The sequence below is a fragment of the Daucus carota genome, chromosome 3, assembly GCF_001625215.2.
Source record: "Daucus carota subsp. sativus chromosome 3, DH1 v3.0, whole genome shotgun sequence".
NCBI classification, from domain to species: domain Eukaryota; kingdom Viridiplantae; phylum Streptophyta; class Magnoliopsida; order Apiales; family Apiaceae; genus Daucus; species Daucus carota.
Window position 1 is genome coordinate 55,689,699 of NC_030383.2, and position 15,423 is coordinate 55,705,121.

The window sequence follows — 15,423 nt, forward strand, 5'->3', positions numbered from 1 at the left end:
GGCCTAAATAACAAACCCATTAATTCACCTGCCAATTCCTCCCCTTCAGGTGGGTGACATACTCTGATTCCTCCCTCCAGGATCCGAAAGCTTCAGTTCCCGTGCAGATCTCATCGGTTAGTTTTCATCTCTCTTTCCCCAATTTCTCTACATAATTATTTTCTGTATAATTTCCGCTCTTAATCAACTTATTCATCTTAATTCCTTATTGATTTCGTTTAAAATTCCGATCTTTTCACTAAAATTCGATGTATTATTCGTTATAATCACGATTAGTCAATAGCTGAATCGCAATTGAGATAATATTAGTATCGTGATTCTACATTTTTCACTTGCGTTTCGTATCTGCTGATGTTTGTTGTATAATTTATATGTTTGATGCTCGTTGAGGCTCCTCATTGCGGTAGCTAGCTCGATAAAAGTGAGTCTACTATTTTGTTTGTTCGGGATTAGTCTCAAGTAAGATGAGTGTAAGATTATGGAGGACTTGTTAAAGATCTAAGGCATTTTAAGTTACGGTGTTTCTGTAGACTTTTGTGTAAATTTGTATTGACAATAGGTTTACTACTTACATCATGATATCCGTGTTTGTAATGAATTACTGGATTTTACATGATATATTTGAATTTTCATTGTCGTATGTGTTGTGATATATATATTGTTTTAATTCTGTTGATGCCAAGTGAACACAGGCAATGGTTTAGTGGCATCAGTATTTTTCGAAACTAATCATAATTATAAACTATTTATGATTGCTGCAGGCTTGTCAAACAGAAGGTTTGGTGCAAGGAGCATACACTGATAGCTTCCGCCGAGTCACGTACTTTAAGGTGTTTACTTGTGTTGTTGAATCACGATGCATGGTTAGAATACTGTCAATGTAAAGCATATTCATTACCAGCTAAAGTATTTATAGATTCTTTATACATGTTGTGTGTATGTGTTTGTATTATACAACTATTTTCGAGTAAATGTTTGATTTTTGGTAAACAAGTAGAAACAGTAGTATAAAGTTAGTGAATTTATTTTATGAAAACATCAATAAAACAAGCAGATTGAAACCATCCATAAGTTAAATATAGTACCATCTCCAACCCATGACACTAAAATAGTGTAACTTTTACACTATTTTAGTGTCAAAATCACATCATTCATAAAGTGTATACCAACCCACTAACACTACAATTTACGCTAAAAGGAATCTTTTTATGACATAAAGGTAACAAATTTGTTTTTGACACTAATTGATACAAAAAGGAATCTTTCAACGACATAAAGTGATCAAATTTGTGTTATTAACAAAAACAAGGGCATTGTTGGAATTATGAAGGCACCAAATTTAGTGTAAAAATTTACACCAAGTGTACTTTTGCCACCAAATTTGGTGTCACCATAGTTACATAGGACTGGGTTCGATTCGAAACGGGGAACGAAATCGGGTACGTGGAACATTAGTTTTAGTGAATCTGGTACGATGGAACGTATAGGTACGATGGAACGTATGGGTACGATTGGTCCTTTTAAAAAGAATTCTATAATCATATATATAAATTCCATTATAATATACAATTTTAGTTGATAATTTATACATTTATAATTTTTTATAAAGAAAAAGATATTGAATAACAAATAAAAGTACACATTTATTGATAAAATAAATTACTTATCATATGACATAGACATGGATCTATTGTTCAAAACAAGAATGAAGTGTGTTCTTGCGGGTCGTCACTTCCGGCGATCTGGGTCGCGACCCTGAACGTTTCCGTTCGCGTTTCCGACCGTATCGGGTACGAACGATCTAGATCGCGGTTCGTGGCAGCGTACCCGTTTCCTTGTATCTATGGGTGTCACGCTATCCATTTGTCTTAATTATTATACTATTTAAGTGTTGCATTGGATTCGGTTTTACACAATAATAGCGTTATAGTGTTGGGTTGGAGTTGCTCTAAGGATCACTGTTACTATTAACGTAATAATGAACGACTTTTAAAACACTATTTGGCCTCCTCCTGTCTAGATAATAGTAATCTCATCTGTTCTACATGCTTTTATGTTTGTATGTATGCGAAGACTCTGATATGTGTTCTATTTGCAGGATGTCGTTGATTACTTAAGTTTGTTATAGTCAGATATAGTAAATTTTGTTGATTTGCAGGTCTGCAAGACAAAAGCTAACAGGGAAGCCGAAAGTCTTTTTTAGGAAGAAAAAGTAATCATTTACTTTTCCAGCTAGGGTAAGGCTTTGTATTTGTTTTTACTTTCTATATATTCTCTTTACATTCTATGAATAAAGGAAATGAAGCCTCATCAAATCTGATTAGTAATTGAATAATTCTATTTCAATCAGTTATGCAGCTTCTCATTAGTTTATTCGTTAAATCAAGTCAGTTATGGTATAGTGTGTTTCTGTGTAACTAGAATTGAGTAATTGGCTGTCATTTTGTTTATGACTTATAGTTTTATTGTTTTTTTGTTCTATTTGTAAAAAATATATGCATTGTCGAATGTACGTTGTGTATTTTCATCCTTTTACCCTGATTTGGTAGGCATGTTTGCATCTAATAACAAAACTATCATTTTGATCGTCAGGTTCTGATTAATTAGTTTTCAATGAAAATTATGTTGTGTAATTATACTTCTAAGAATTGTTAGTGTGTTGTCTGATGTATGGATTTTCATTTGAATGGGAGACAGTTACTCTCATGTATGCTGGTACATTATCCCAAAGCATAACTATTTTGAAACAAGTGTCAATATCGTGTTATATTTATTAGATACAGTTGTGCTGTCTTGGTGATTATAGAAGTATAATCTTTACCGCGCTTAATCAATAGAATGGATCTAAAAGAAAAATATTGAAAAACATATGTACTATTATATCTTTCAAACAAGCAGTACATCATATAAAAGGATTATTTAAGTCTATTTTACTATTATAATCCAATATCTTTTACACCTATTATTATTGATTTGTTAAATATTTACATTAATTGCCTGTATTTATATCAATAATAATACTATAATACATACACACACACACGCACGTCCACCCCCACACCCACACTACTTAGTTTTATTCTACCTTTTTCGTATAAAGCATTTATTATAATAACAATTTTAAAAAAAATCCATATAATTTCTGAAATTAGTTTAATGCCTATTAGTTTGTCCAATCTGTTGAGACTTGCATGCCAAAGTATGTCCACTTGGAATGCGTCAAATTTTCATGCGCAACGAGATAATTGCAGTAAAATATATGAAATCTTAGTGTCCTGGAACTTGAAAGGGTGGTTGATTGCAGGCTTCTTAGTTCTTACTAGTTACGAGTTAGACTTGGGATGACCAAATATCTCGGGGAAGATGGGTTGTCATGAACTTTGTCTATTGCTCTTAGCTAGCTTTAATATGTAATTGTGTATTAAATAAGTATGATAGACAAAGCTGATTATTTACGAAAAGTTTCACGTAAAGTTATTATAGTATAAAATTAACTTTGTTCCTTATCTGCATGCATCTTAAGGTGCCGTGTTACCTTCTTGATTGTTAGAATTGGAAATATGTAAGTGTGATAGAATAATGATGTGTGTGTGGGACTGGGTGGGTTAAGAGAACCTGCTCCCAGGAATGGGTAACGAATCTCGTAATAAAACTTGGACAGCTCTTGGAAAGGAGTTTACCTTGTTATAATTTTTTTCTTCTGTTACATTGCTATGTCTTCTTCTGCCTTTCATTTAAAGAAAGTTGCTATTCTACTTGCCATCAGAAATAGAGCTAAACCCAAACAGACTCTTAGCTAAATTTATAAATAGAAGGACAATAAAAATTGATGTTTAAAGCAAAACAATAGTCTAAAATATTATAACAAAGTTACAATTAAAATGACGGTAATTGTATGCAAAATTGCAAATAGAAATATCTGATTCATGTTTTTGTTAATATATTGTAGGAAATATATACCTAATGTATAGTTTTAGTATATGTGAGTGTAAGGCAAATATATCTATTTTCCTTGTGTTTATAATCTGTACTAATGTGCAGTTTCCTATTCTTTCACCGTAATAATAAATATTTTTGCAAATAATAGAGGGGAAATGCAATTAAATTGGTCAAGTGTTAAAAAAAATGAAATTTCATTTTTTGAAGTGATTGAGAAGAAAGGACCAGTAAGCTGAGAGAAGTGAAAACTAAGAGCAGATAACTCGTTTGGGGAAATGCAGGTTTCAGATTAAACTGTATGTAAAAGTATATTTTCGGTATCTTATTTTTCATTAAAGCATTTCCTTTTAAACCGCTGGGGACTGGGCAGAGATCTTTTTACCTTGATACCAAGGTTTTATTTATTTATTTTTTATTTGCTAAATTGCCGTGACACCAAGGTTCTCTTCTACCCTATATGTGCATGCGTGTGTCCAATATTTTTAATCTACAATTTATCTTCGGTTTATGTTTGGAAGATTTATTCTGCTTTTTTATCTTCTAGAGTTAATTCATTTACTGATTTTGTATTTGATGATCACCATGAAGGTTATGGTTTGGCCAGTTTAGAGTGCTTTTTGCATGGGTGCTGGTCTTGGATCATCAGAAAATTGAACTGCATTTGGAAATTGTGATGATGGGGTGCCCATGCGATCAGTCCAATAGTAACTCAATTGGTCGAGGGTTTGATGGTTGTTCAAGTAGTCCCGCTGGAGGTGCTTTTGCTTTAACAGTAAATTCAGAAATAGGTGCAGTTTTGGCTGTCATGAGGAGGAATGTTCGCTGGGGAGTTAATTATATGGCAGAAGATGATCAGCTAGAGCACTCTCTCATACATTCTTTCAAAGAATTGCGGAAAAAAATATTTATGTGGCAGAGTCGGTGGAAAACTGTTAATCCAGTCTTGTATCTTAAACCATTCTTGGATGTTATTCAATCTGATGAAACCGGTGCACCAATAACTGGTGTTGCCTTATCATCGGTCTACAAAATATTGACCCTGGAAGTAATTGATTTAGATTCAGTGAATGTCGATGAAGCTTTTCAGCTAATTGTAGATGCTGTCACAAGTTGTCGGTTTGAGGTGACCGATCCTGGATCAGAAGAAGTGGTACTAGTGAAGATACTGCAGGTTCTTTTGGCTTGCATGAAGAATAAGGCATCAGTTAAGTTGAGCAATCAGCATGTATGCAATATAGTAAACACTTGCTTTCGCGTAGTTCATCAGGCAAGCTCTAAAGGTGAGTTGCTGCAGAGAATAGCACGCCACACAATGCATGAGCTGGTTAGATGTATCTTCACATGCCTGTCAAATTTTGACAATTTAGAAAAAGCGTATACCCAAGCAGGCAGCTCTCATGTCAACAATGAGGTAAGTATCTACGGTCTTAGTACTTCCTTCTCAATTGAAGATCCATATTAACTTAAACTACGTCCAACCAACTGTTTTAAACTAGCACATTAGAAAATAGAATTTAGGATTTAGGGATTATCAATACATATAAGAGATGAAGGATAAACATTGAAACATCTTATTTATGCAGAAATTCATGGTTATTGAAGGTTTCAAAAGAACCTCTTATCTTGATTTATTCACTAATAACTTTCAACACTAATGAAAATAATCAAAAATACCTTACAATATTATTGCTATCAAAAACTATGTTAGCTATGATGACAGAGAAAAAGCTCATGTCATAACGGTACAAGTTAATTTGTGCTTTATAGTATTCGTACTGTAAAAGTAGGTAAGATTGCAAAATTGTTTGATGAATAACTCTCCTAAAACCCTAAGGTGTTTAAGGAAGGCATTGATTGGATCGTATATTCCTTTTTGTCACTATGTTACTTAAAATCCTAATCTCTCCCCCACTTGAAAATCCATACTGGAATTGAAGAGCGTATTATTAGTATTTCATTAGCATAATCTGTCTCCAATAATTGAGGGTATTAAGACTTGAACGCACGACTAGTAATAATACATGTTAATTTACCAACTCTTGTATCATTATTGTGTTCAAGGGACTGCTCAACGGGGTCATATATCTTTAGCTAAAATGTATAATATATAAAATAGTATCGATTACTTGTAGGAAGGAAAAGAGGTTAAACATGATTAAAAATTATAGACTTGGTAAAACATCTTAACTAGTTGTTAGCTAATATAGAAATGAATTAGAGGTATAGGGACTATGATGATACCGGGTGTTGGGTAATCATTTTAGACATGGTATTGTTATAATCTTGGTGAATCTTTTGGTAAGAGCAAATGTTTTCAGTCTTACCGTAAGTGATTTGGTAAATTCAGTTGTTGCATGAAAAGTGATTGGGTTGTGTGTATGAAAATTAAACTTGTTCGTATTCAGTTTTAGTTACATTCTAAAGTTGGAATCTGGATTATACAGGTTGGCACACATGATGAGAATCACATTTTTGCAAGTAAACTAGAAGATAACGGCCATGCCAATTTAGAATCTGATGATAAGACAACTCCTGATGGGGTTGGCCATGATTCCGGGGATGCTTCAGAAGAGAAGGTGGACGTAAACGTAGTTGTGCCTGGTCAAGATAAGGTGATTGCTCAAGCGGGTGGGGATAGAATGTCAGAGCCATATGGGGTACCATGTGTGGTTGAAATCTTTCAGTTTCTATGTTCACTTTTGAATGTAGTAGAGACGACAGGAGTAAGCAGTAAATCAGACTCTATAGCTTATGACGAAGATGTGCCCCTATTTGCATTAGGTCTGATCAATTCAGCTATTGAAGTGTGTGGGTCTTCTATTCAACATCACCCAAAGTTGCTGGTTTTGATACAAGATGATTTGTTCTTTAATTTGACTAGGTTCGGTTTGTCAACGAGCCCACTAATACTTTCAGTGGTATGTAGCATTGTCCTGAATTTATATCATCATCTACGTATCAAGTTAAAGCTGCAACTGGAAGCTTTCATTTCTAGTGTCCTTTTGAGGATTGCAAAAAGCAAGTATGGAGCTTCATATCAACAGCAGGAGGTTGCTATGGAAACTCTTGTTGATCTCTGCAGGCAACCAACATTTATGTCTGAGATGTATGTCAATTATGACTGTGACATTTCCTGTAGCAATGTTTTTGAAGACCTTGCTAACCTGCTTTCAAAAAGTGCATTTCCAGTGAACAGACCTCTATCTGCTATGCATTTTCTTGCTTTGGATGGTATCTGTGCAATGATTCATGGCATGGCCGAGAGGATATCAAGTGATTCTCCATCTTCACAACAAGCTTCAATAAGCTTGACAGGTTATCAGTCATTTTGGAGGCTGAGATGTGATAACTATGATAACCCTGATGAGTGGGTCCCTTTTGTCCATAAGACGAAGTTCATCAAGAGAAAATTAATGATTGGAGCCGAGCACTTTAACAGGGATCCCAAGAAAGGTCTAGAATATCTTCAGGAAGTTCATTTGCTGCCTGAAAAACTTGATCCAGAAAGTGTAGCATGCTTTTTCAGGTTCACCCTCGGCTTAGATAAGATTCATGTTGGAGATTATCTAGGAAGTCATGACGAATTTTGTATTCAAGTGCTTCATGAATTTGCACGCACTTTTGATTTTGAAGGCATGAATCTGGACATTGCATTGCGAGTTTTTCTGGAAACCTTTAAGTTGCCTGGAGAGTCACAAAAGATACAGAGAGTCCTTGAGGCATTTGCGGAGAGATATTATGAACAATCACCCCATATACTGTGTGACAAAGATGCAGCTCTTGTGCTATCATATTCTATCATACTGCTTAACACAGATCAGCACAATGCACAGGTTAAGAAAAAGATGACTGAAGAAGATTTTATTCGAAACAATAGGCGAATAAATGGAGGTAATGATCTTCCTGCTGAATACCTGTCCGAGCTTTATCACTCAATCTCTGAGAATGAAATCAGGATGACCCCAGAGCAAGCTACTGGTTCTCCGACGATGACCGCAAGCCATTGGGTTGGTCTAATGCACAAATCCAAACAAACTGCTGCGTTCATCAGTTGTGATTCTAGAGGGCAACTGGATCGTGACATGTTTGCTATCTTATCTGGTCCAACTATTGCTGCTTTATCTGTGGTTTTAGATAATGTGGTGCAGGAAGATGCTTTACAAACATGTATTAGCGGATTCTTGTGTGTTGCTAAAATTGCAGCTTCTTACCATTTTAATGATTTACTAAATGATCTGGTGGTCTCTCTTTGCAAATTTACAACCCTCATGCTTCCACTATATGGTGAAGAATCTGTAATTATGTTGGGGGATGATACTAAAGCCAGGATAGCAACTGAAGCAGTTTTCACTATAGCAACTAGGTATGGTGATTATATCCGCTCTAGTTGGAAAAACATTGTGGACTGTGTACTAAGCTTGCACAAGATAGGTCTTCTTCCTGCTCGTCTGGCCAGTGATGCAACTGATGATTTGGAGCTGCCTTTTGACCCAGAGAAAGTAAAACCTGATTTAACTTCCTCGCCATCACCCCTTAAGCTGGTTTCGTCAACTTCGAGGAAATCGTCTAGTCTAATTGGCCGATTCAGCCAACTCCTATATTTTGATGCAGAAGAACCAGCTCCACAACCATCTGAAGAAGAGCTTGCAGCTCGCCAGGTCTGTCTAGAAATGGTTCAGAAGTGCCAAATCAATAGCATTTTCAGTGAGAGCAAATTCCTGCAAGGTGATTCTCTGTCGCAGCTTGTTCAGGCTCTCATCTCAGCTGCAGGGAGATCTGATAAGGGAATTAATTTTGAGGAAGATGAAGAAACTGCAATATTTTGTCTTGAATTGCTTATTGCAGTCACCCTAAATAACCGTGACAGGATTATGCTTCTCTGGCAAGGTGTCTATGAGCATATAACCAATGTTGTTCAGTCAGCTGTGATGCCTTGCACATTGGTGGAGAAGGCTGTATTTGGGCTTCTTCGGATATGTCAAAGACTTCTTCCTTACAAAGAAAATTTAACTGATGAGTTGTTGAAGTCTCTGCAGCTGGTATTGAAACTTGATGCCCGTGTTGCTGATGCATACTGTGAACCTATCACTCAGGAAGTTATGCGCCTGGTAAAAGCAAATGCAATGCAGATAAGATCTCATGCAGGCTGGCGTACAATTACGGCCTTGCTTTCTATCACTGCTAGGCATCCAGAAGCATCTGAAGTGGGATTTGAGACACTTGAATTCATCATGGCTGACAGCGCTCACCTGTTGCCCGCAAATTATGTACTTTGCATCAATGCAGCTAGGCAGTTTGCTGAGTCCCGTGTTGGCAATGTTGATAGGTCAATTAAATCTCTAGATTTGATGTCAGGTTCTTTTGTTTGTTTAGTGAGATGGTCTTCCAAGACTAATGAAGCCTTGGGAGAAGAAACGGCCTCTAGAATGAAACAGGATATAGGGGAGATGTGGCTTAGGTTAGTGCAAGGAGTTAGCAGAATCTGTTTGGATCCAAGAGAAGAAGTGAGAAATCATGCAATTTTGATGCTACAAAAGAGCTTGACAGGGGTAGATGGTATAGATCTAGTGAACGAGTTGTGGTTGCAGTGCTTTGATCAAGTGATCTTGACACTTCTCGATGATCTGTTAGAAATTGCAAAGGAGAGTTCTCCCAAAGACTATCGTAACATGGAAGGATCTCTGGTGTTATCCTTGAAACTCTTATCAAAAGTGTTTCTGCACTTACTCCAACGTATCTCACAGTTATCAACTTTTTCTAAATTGTGGTTGGAGGTTCTTAGTCGTTTTGAAGGATATATGAAGGTCAAATTTAGAGGAAAGCGATGTGAGAAGATTCATGAAATAGTCCCAGAGCTACTAAAAAACACTCTGCTGGTCATGAAGACGAGCGGAATTCTTGTGCCAGATGATGACAATTTAGAGGGCAGTTTATGGCAGCTGACTTGGTTGCATGTGAAAAACATAGCCCCATCTCTTCAGTTAGAAATTTTCCCTGCTAATGAAACGAAGCAGTTGCAGTCCAACAATACAGAAACCGGTGGCAGTTAATTCTTTCCCGCTCTAATTTCAATTCTATCAAAGTCTACCTGATTGCTTTTTTCAAACTGAGGACTTGCTGGAATAAATTATTATTCGAATCCGGTTCCTTGGATTGCTAAATAGCAGCATGTGGGCGGGCAACAAAGTCACAGGTGGAACTGGTCAGATTCTGTGCAGGGTAAAGTGTTAGCTGCATTAGCATGGTTTCCTGATGGCTCATACTGGTATTTAGTAATTCATACACATTTTTTTAGCCTTGTAATATCTTGGCCTTTATTTAAGGAATGGTTTGTTTCCGATGGCGCTTGGTTTGCCGTATTTTCCCAGTAACAGGATGATGATGTAGAGTAGCTCTTCGGGCTCTGCATACAGTAACACCTGTTCTTTCAAGTTTTGAAGTTACAGCATATACCATATTATGTACACACCACATTGTGATATACAACAGTTCGTTTCAGTTCATTTTGAGAACATGTCGGAATAACTCACAATATTGGCAAATTGCACAGGTGCAGAACTATGTCTGCAGATTGTCAGATGATCTGTATAAAGAATGATCGCAGTTTCGATCACAAAATTTAGGAGTCTGTTTGAGCCAGAGTTTTAAGATTTATGAGGAAAATTCAATGATATGTTTAGTACACACCAGGCCATCACCACCTCAGTAGTACCATCTTGACCAACTAATCTACTTTGCAAGATATCACTAGGGCACACTCTTTAATATGTAGCCACATTCACTTCTCTGATTACCACAATTACCAGTCATATGGAAATTGGAGTTTCAAATTAATTCTGTCACTTTGAAGAGCTGTGAATACAGAGTAGATAGTATTACACTTAACTACATGCTCTATCAGGTCTTCTTACCTGCTAGTACATTGTCTAAAACTCAAGATAAGTAGAGTTTCACTTGCTAATTTATGGAAACAGATTTACACAAACACAAGTTATCCGTTACACGAGCGAACAAATAAAAAAGAGTTGCTTAGACTTTGTTGGGTAACTAAGCCATCATCAGTTCCCAAAATCTTGATAACTCTTTCAGTATTATGCTCTGAATACAAGCAAAACAAGATAATTTTCTATGTTACAAGAATTAGTTCATTACCAGTTAATTCTTGATATATGTATATCTGACTGGCTAAATAAAAAAATTGTCAAATATCCACTATCTGATGCTTTAGATTCAAAGGAGCTTGGAAAGGAGGTGACATATGTTGGAGAAGCTCATTAAACTTCTCAACTTGCTGTTCAGGTTCTGGTATATCCTATATGTAGCCAGGTTTGATAATCAGATTATCTTTGAGTTTTCTTTCTTTTATTCTATACATCGATATATTTAACAATACTCGAGTATAGCAAGCGCACATTATCACACTTTATAATTTATATAGCATAATGAGTATAAACATGAGTACAATCTCTGTCCAGGAAATACATGTATGATTATTTTCGGTCCGAGTATAAACAAGAACGTGTACCGAGTATTGAAACTTGGCATGCTACTATGCATATACAGTAGAACCTTGATAAATTAAAACTACATTAAATGATTATTTTCGGTTGGAGTATAAATAGGAACAATATATTTCTAAACTCGATAAATGAATAATATTACTAAATATACAAAATTTTAATGTCATAAAAATGTTTTATCGAGTTTTAACCGGTGGGATTCTATCTTGCTTCTATAAATCAAATCCCGAATCCTTGTTTAGATATTTGTAGTTGCGTCTTGTATGTCTGCAGACTGCGCATAGTGAATAATACATTAAGCTTGTAGTTGAAGCATTTGTAGAAAAGTAAAGAGAACATGCTGTGAAAATCTTATTTGAGGGGTGTGAGTGTGACCAGTATGTAATGCCACGGCCCATGTTTGTAGCCTGTAGGCTCCTGCTAATCTTGGATCTTGATGCGGGCCGAGTTCAGCAGTCTCTCGGGCCCAAGTTGTAAAAAGAATGTATAAATACAAAATTTATATGAAAAGCTTATTAGGTGAGCACTCCAATGTAGTGTAGTAGTGTAAGGATAGGGAGTGAGAGTGATGTACATTGATTGATGTTTTGAATCACGGGGTTATGCATTCCCCATATTACGGTTGGAAATATTAATACAAACAAGACCTGTAGCCTGTAGCCTGTAGGGGACATCATCATCCACAGTCGGAGTTTTTGGAATGTCCTAACAATTGCCTTATAAATATAATAAAAAATAGTGTCCTAGTGATTTAGGACATCATTTTAATATATCAACTCCAACAACATGCCTTATTAATGTGCCTTATAATTAAAATAGTAATATATTTGAATATTGTTGGAGGGAAATGAAAAAGAGAGAGGAGAGAGATGTGTTGAAATGAGTGAAAACTAATTTTTTATTGGTACAAATGATTTAGGACATGCATACTTGTGCCTCAAAAATAAGGCATTTGAGAGATGTCCTAGTGTTTTAAGGCACCACTAGGACATTGTTGGAGCACTCATTTGCTTCAAATGCCTTAAATTTTGATTTAGGACATCAATTTGAGGCACTTTTGGACTTGCTCTAAATTTTGTAGTTGCTTCCATCAAACGTTTCACCAAGTTGAGCGTGTAGTATAGCCGACTTAAACACTACTGGACTCGAACTTAAGTGGCTCCAGGTCCAAGTGCTCACACTAGAAATCATAATTTATATGGGTTATGTTCGACTTTCGTGGTTCCAAATTATTTTAACAGTGTTTACAATATGGTAAATCCTCTCATTTCTTTACATTACTTATGAAACTATATGTTATAGTAGGCTCAAAATGCGTGCAAACAGTGCACGTAATAATGTAAATTATTACGGGACGGAGGGAGTATATTGTAACCACCATTTATCAAAGAGATTTGGATCGAACTAAACTTAAATTTATATTTGCTAACAAAAAGCTGGGTTCCAACATGAAATACGACTCAAAATCGAATTCTAATTTAACCGAATTTCTAAATTTTATGCTCGACAAAAACCTCACACAGTTTAACCAATTTTACACGGGAATGTCAAGGAACGGATTTAAAGTGGAGGCAATTGCATCCATTATCATTATATTTATAATATTTGTGCGTCCCATGGTAAATGACCTAAAATTAACATGAAAGAGTATGGTTCGACTCTTTGAAAATCCACCAAAACAGTGTCATAAATCGAGGTATGTCACAAGACTGGAAAAGGCAACATTTTTCAAACACTACGATCTGGGAAATGGATACACACACAGTATACAAAACTGGTTAAGATTGATCAATCGTTTACAAGTACAGCACACAGAAATGGATAAATTTGCTGAATGTTTTGTAGTTTTGGACACACTGGTGAGAAAATGTATCTTTCTTTAAACGGCAACCGAGTAGAACACGCCACACACTATTATGATGCCCAACACTTTTTGGCCTAGTTTATCAATACCCTCACCAGGCCGGGAGTTTTTAAAATATATGTTCAAAATTTTGATTTTGCCTATATAAATTACATAATTTCCGCGCTTCAAACGTATTTCCCTTTTTTAACTTATACCGAGGGAAGTGGAGGTTGCAGGAAAAAAATTTAGACATGTACTTGATCGAATTTTAAACCAGTTTTCACCTCTCTGTGATAAATCTGCTAGTCATTCACCATGGAGCAGCAACAAAATTGTTGAAAATAATGAAAGCTACAAAATATTATATACTTATATATAATAAGCGGACATAATTTGGTTGCATGATCGTATGATCGTTTTACTATTATAATCTTATCATCCGTCCGATCGTATATTGAACAAATAAGCACCGTTAAATTATAATAAAATTATGTTCTATTCTACAAGATAACTGATATCTATTTATATATTTATGTTTCCTTTTCATAATTCAATACAAATTCTGCCTTTCACATGTTTATGATTTTTTTGATCCAAAATAATATTTCCTACCAATTTTAATTGTAGAAACATATAAATCACACCGTCACAAAATTATTTTTATCTCATATGTTTTATTAAACAACATACTAAATAAAAATAATATCATGTACAATATTAAAATTTATAATCCGAATTTATGTGAAGAACAAACACAAAAACTTATTCTTAGTCCAAAACAAATTTTACCTTTTGTTTGCATGTTTATGATTCATTTTCTTAATTCAAAATAAATTATGTTTATCAATTTTAATTCTAGAACCATAAGCTTTTAGAAAAATAAATAAACCGCATTAGATATCATAATTCTAATATAAAATATATTTATAAACTTAATGTAATAGAAGTTCGCATCACATATATAGATGTCTGCTATACAAATACATATCAACATAAAAAATTAAGAGAAAGACTTGAAATTATGCATACAAAATTCTTCCATACAAATACAAATTAAACAAAAAAAATTATATCCCAGACAACACCAAAATATAAAACTGGCCAAAAGCTTGAACATAAATCACTCTACACAGACTTACTAGTTTCTTCTCTCATCTTTGTAAAAATTAATTTGTAAAAGTTTGTTATGAATATGTCAGAAGAAGAAAGACGAGCATATGATTTCATAAAAAATATTTTAAGAGATACATAAAAGAATAACAAAGAGCTGATCATAATAAATGATTTTGCGAACAATATAAGATATAACAATACTACTAAACATCTATAAAAAAAACAATGCTATTAAACAAACACGAAGACAAAGATCAAAAATAAAATGCTGCACTAATAGTTATGTTTTAAAAAATAATATAATTTCATATTTTATTTTTATTTAATTTAAAATTATGATTTATTATTAAATAATATTATTTTAATTATTTTAAATATATTAAAAATAAAATTTTATAAAACAATTAAAAAGATCTCATGCATGGCACGATTTATAAATCGGTGGGGACCAGAACAACCACCGTGGCTCGGTCCTCTTTATACTCTCTCTGTCTTTTAATATATGACGTTTGATTTTTTGGCACACACTTTTAAATGTTTTGACCGGATAGTTAAAAATATTATTTTTGAAATTTTCTTTTCCTAAACAAAAATATGTAATCAAAATTTTAAGTTACAAAAAAAATCAATTAAAAATAATAATTTTTTACTATACGGTCAACCCACCTAATGGTACGTGCCCAAGTCAAAAATGACATATAAAAAAATGTTATTTTATTTTATTGACATGTATTTTACAAAATTCAAAAATGACTCAAATCTCAAAATATTTGAAATAAATAGCTTTAATTGTATTATTAATACTATGATAATGATACAATCAAAATTAACTTTTATTTTTTTTAGGACCATCAAAATTCAAAAGCTAGTTAAAATCAATTGCATATCACTTTACAAATAATTAAAATTTAAATTATTACGACACCACGTTATTTTGAACAGTTTTTGACAAAGTTGTGGTCTTGTGGATAAACTTTCCCAGGTATTTATTAAAACGCGGCATTC

The 15,423-nt window shown here is 34.4% G+C and overlaps 1 protein-coding gene across 3 annotated transcripts; it reads left to right on the top strand.

Moving 5' to 3' along the window:
* LOC108214229 (ARF guanine-nucleotide exchange factor GNOM) lies at window positions 1–10,442 on the top strand. 3 transcript variants are annotated; one of them, XM_017386101.2, is made up of 5 exons: window positions 1–116; window positions 762–830; window positions 2,159–2,237; window positions 4,528–5,350; window positions 6,384–10,442. In XM_017386101.2, the coding sequence occupies exons 4-5, from the start codon at window positions 4,613–4,615 to the stop codon at window positions 9,987–9,989; spliced, it is 4,344 nt and encodes a 1,447-aa protein (XP_017241590.1). In that variant the 5' UTR covers window positions 1–116; window positions 762–830; window positions 2,159–2,237; window positions 4,528–4,612; the 3' UTR covers window positions 9,990–10,442. The 3 variants fall into 3 exon arrangements, with proteins under 3 accessions (XP_017241590.1, XP_017241591.1, XP_063945563.1); XM_017386102.2 differs by having other exon boundaries at window positions 2–116; window positions 762–863; XM_064089493.1 differs by lacking the exon at window positions 1–116 and adding an exon at window positions 401–421.
* The last annotated feature ends 4,981 nt before the right edge of the window (window positions 10,443–15,423 follow it).

Excerpts from the sequence above, each read along its gene's own strand:
- LOC108214229 (XM_017386101.2), top strand. The coding sequence starts at position 4,613 with ATGATGGGGTGCCCATGCGATCAGTCCAATAGTAACTCAATTGGTCGA. Across the intron at positions 5,351-6,383 it reads GCTCTCATGTCAACAATGAG|GTTGGCACACATGATGAGAA; the intron begins GTAAGTATCTAC and ends TGGATTATACAG.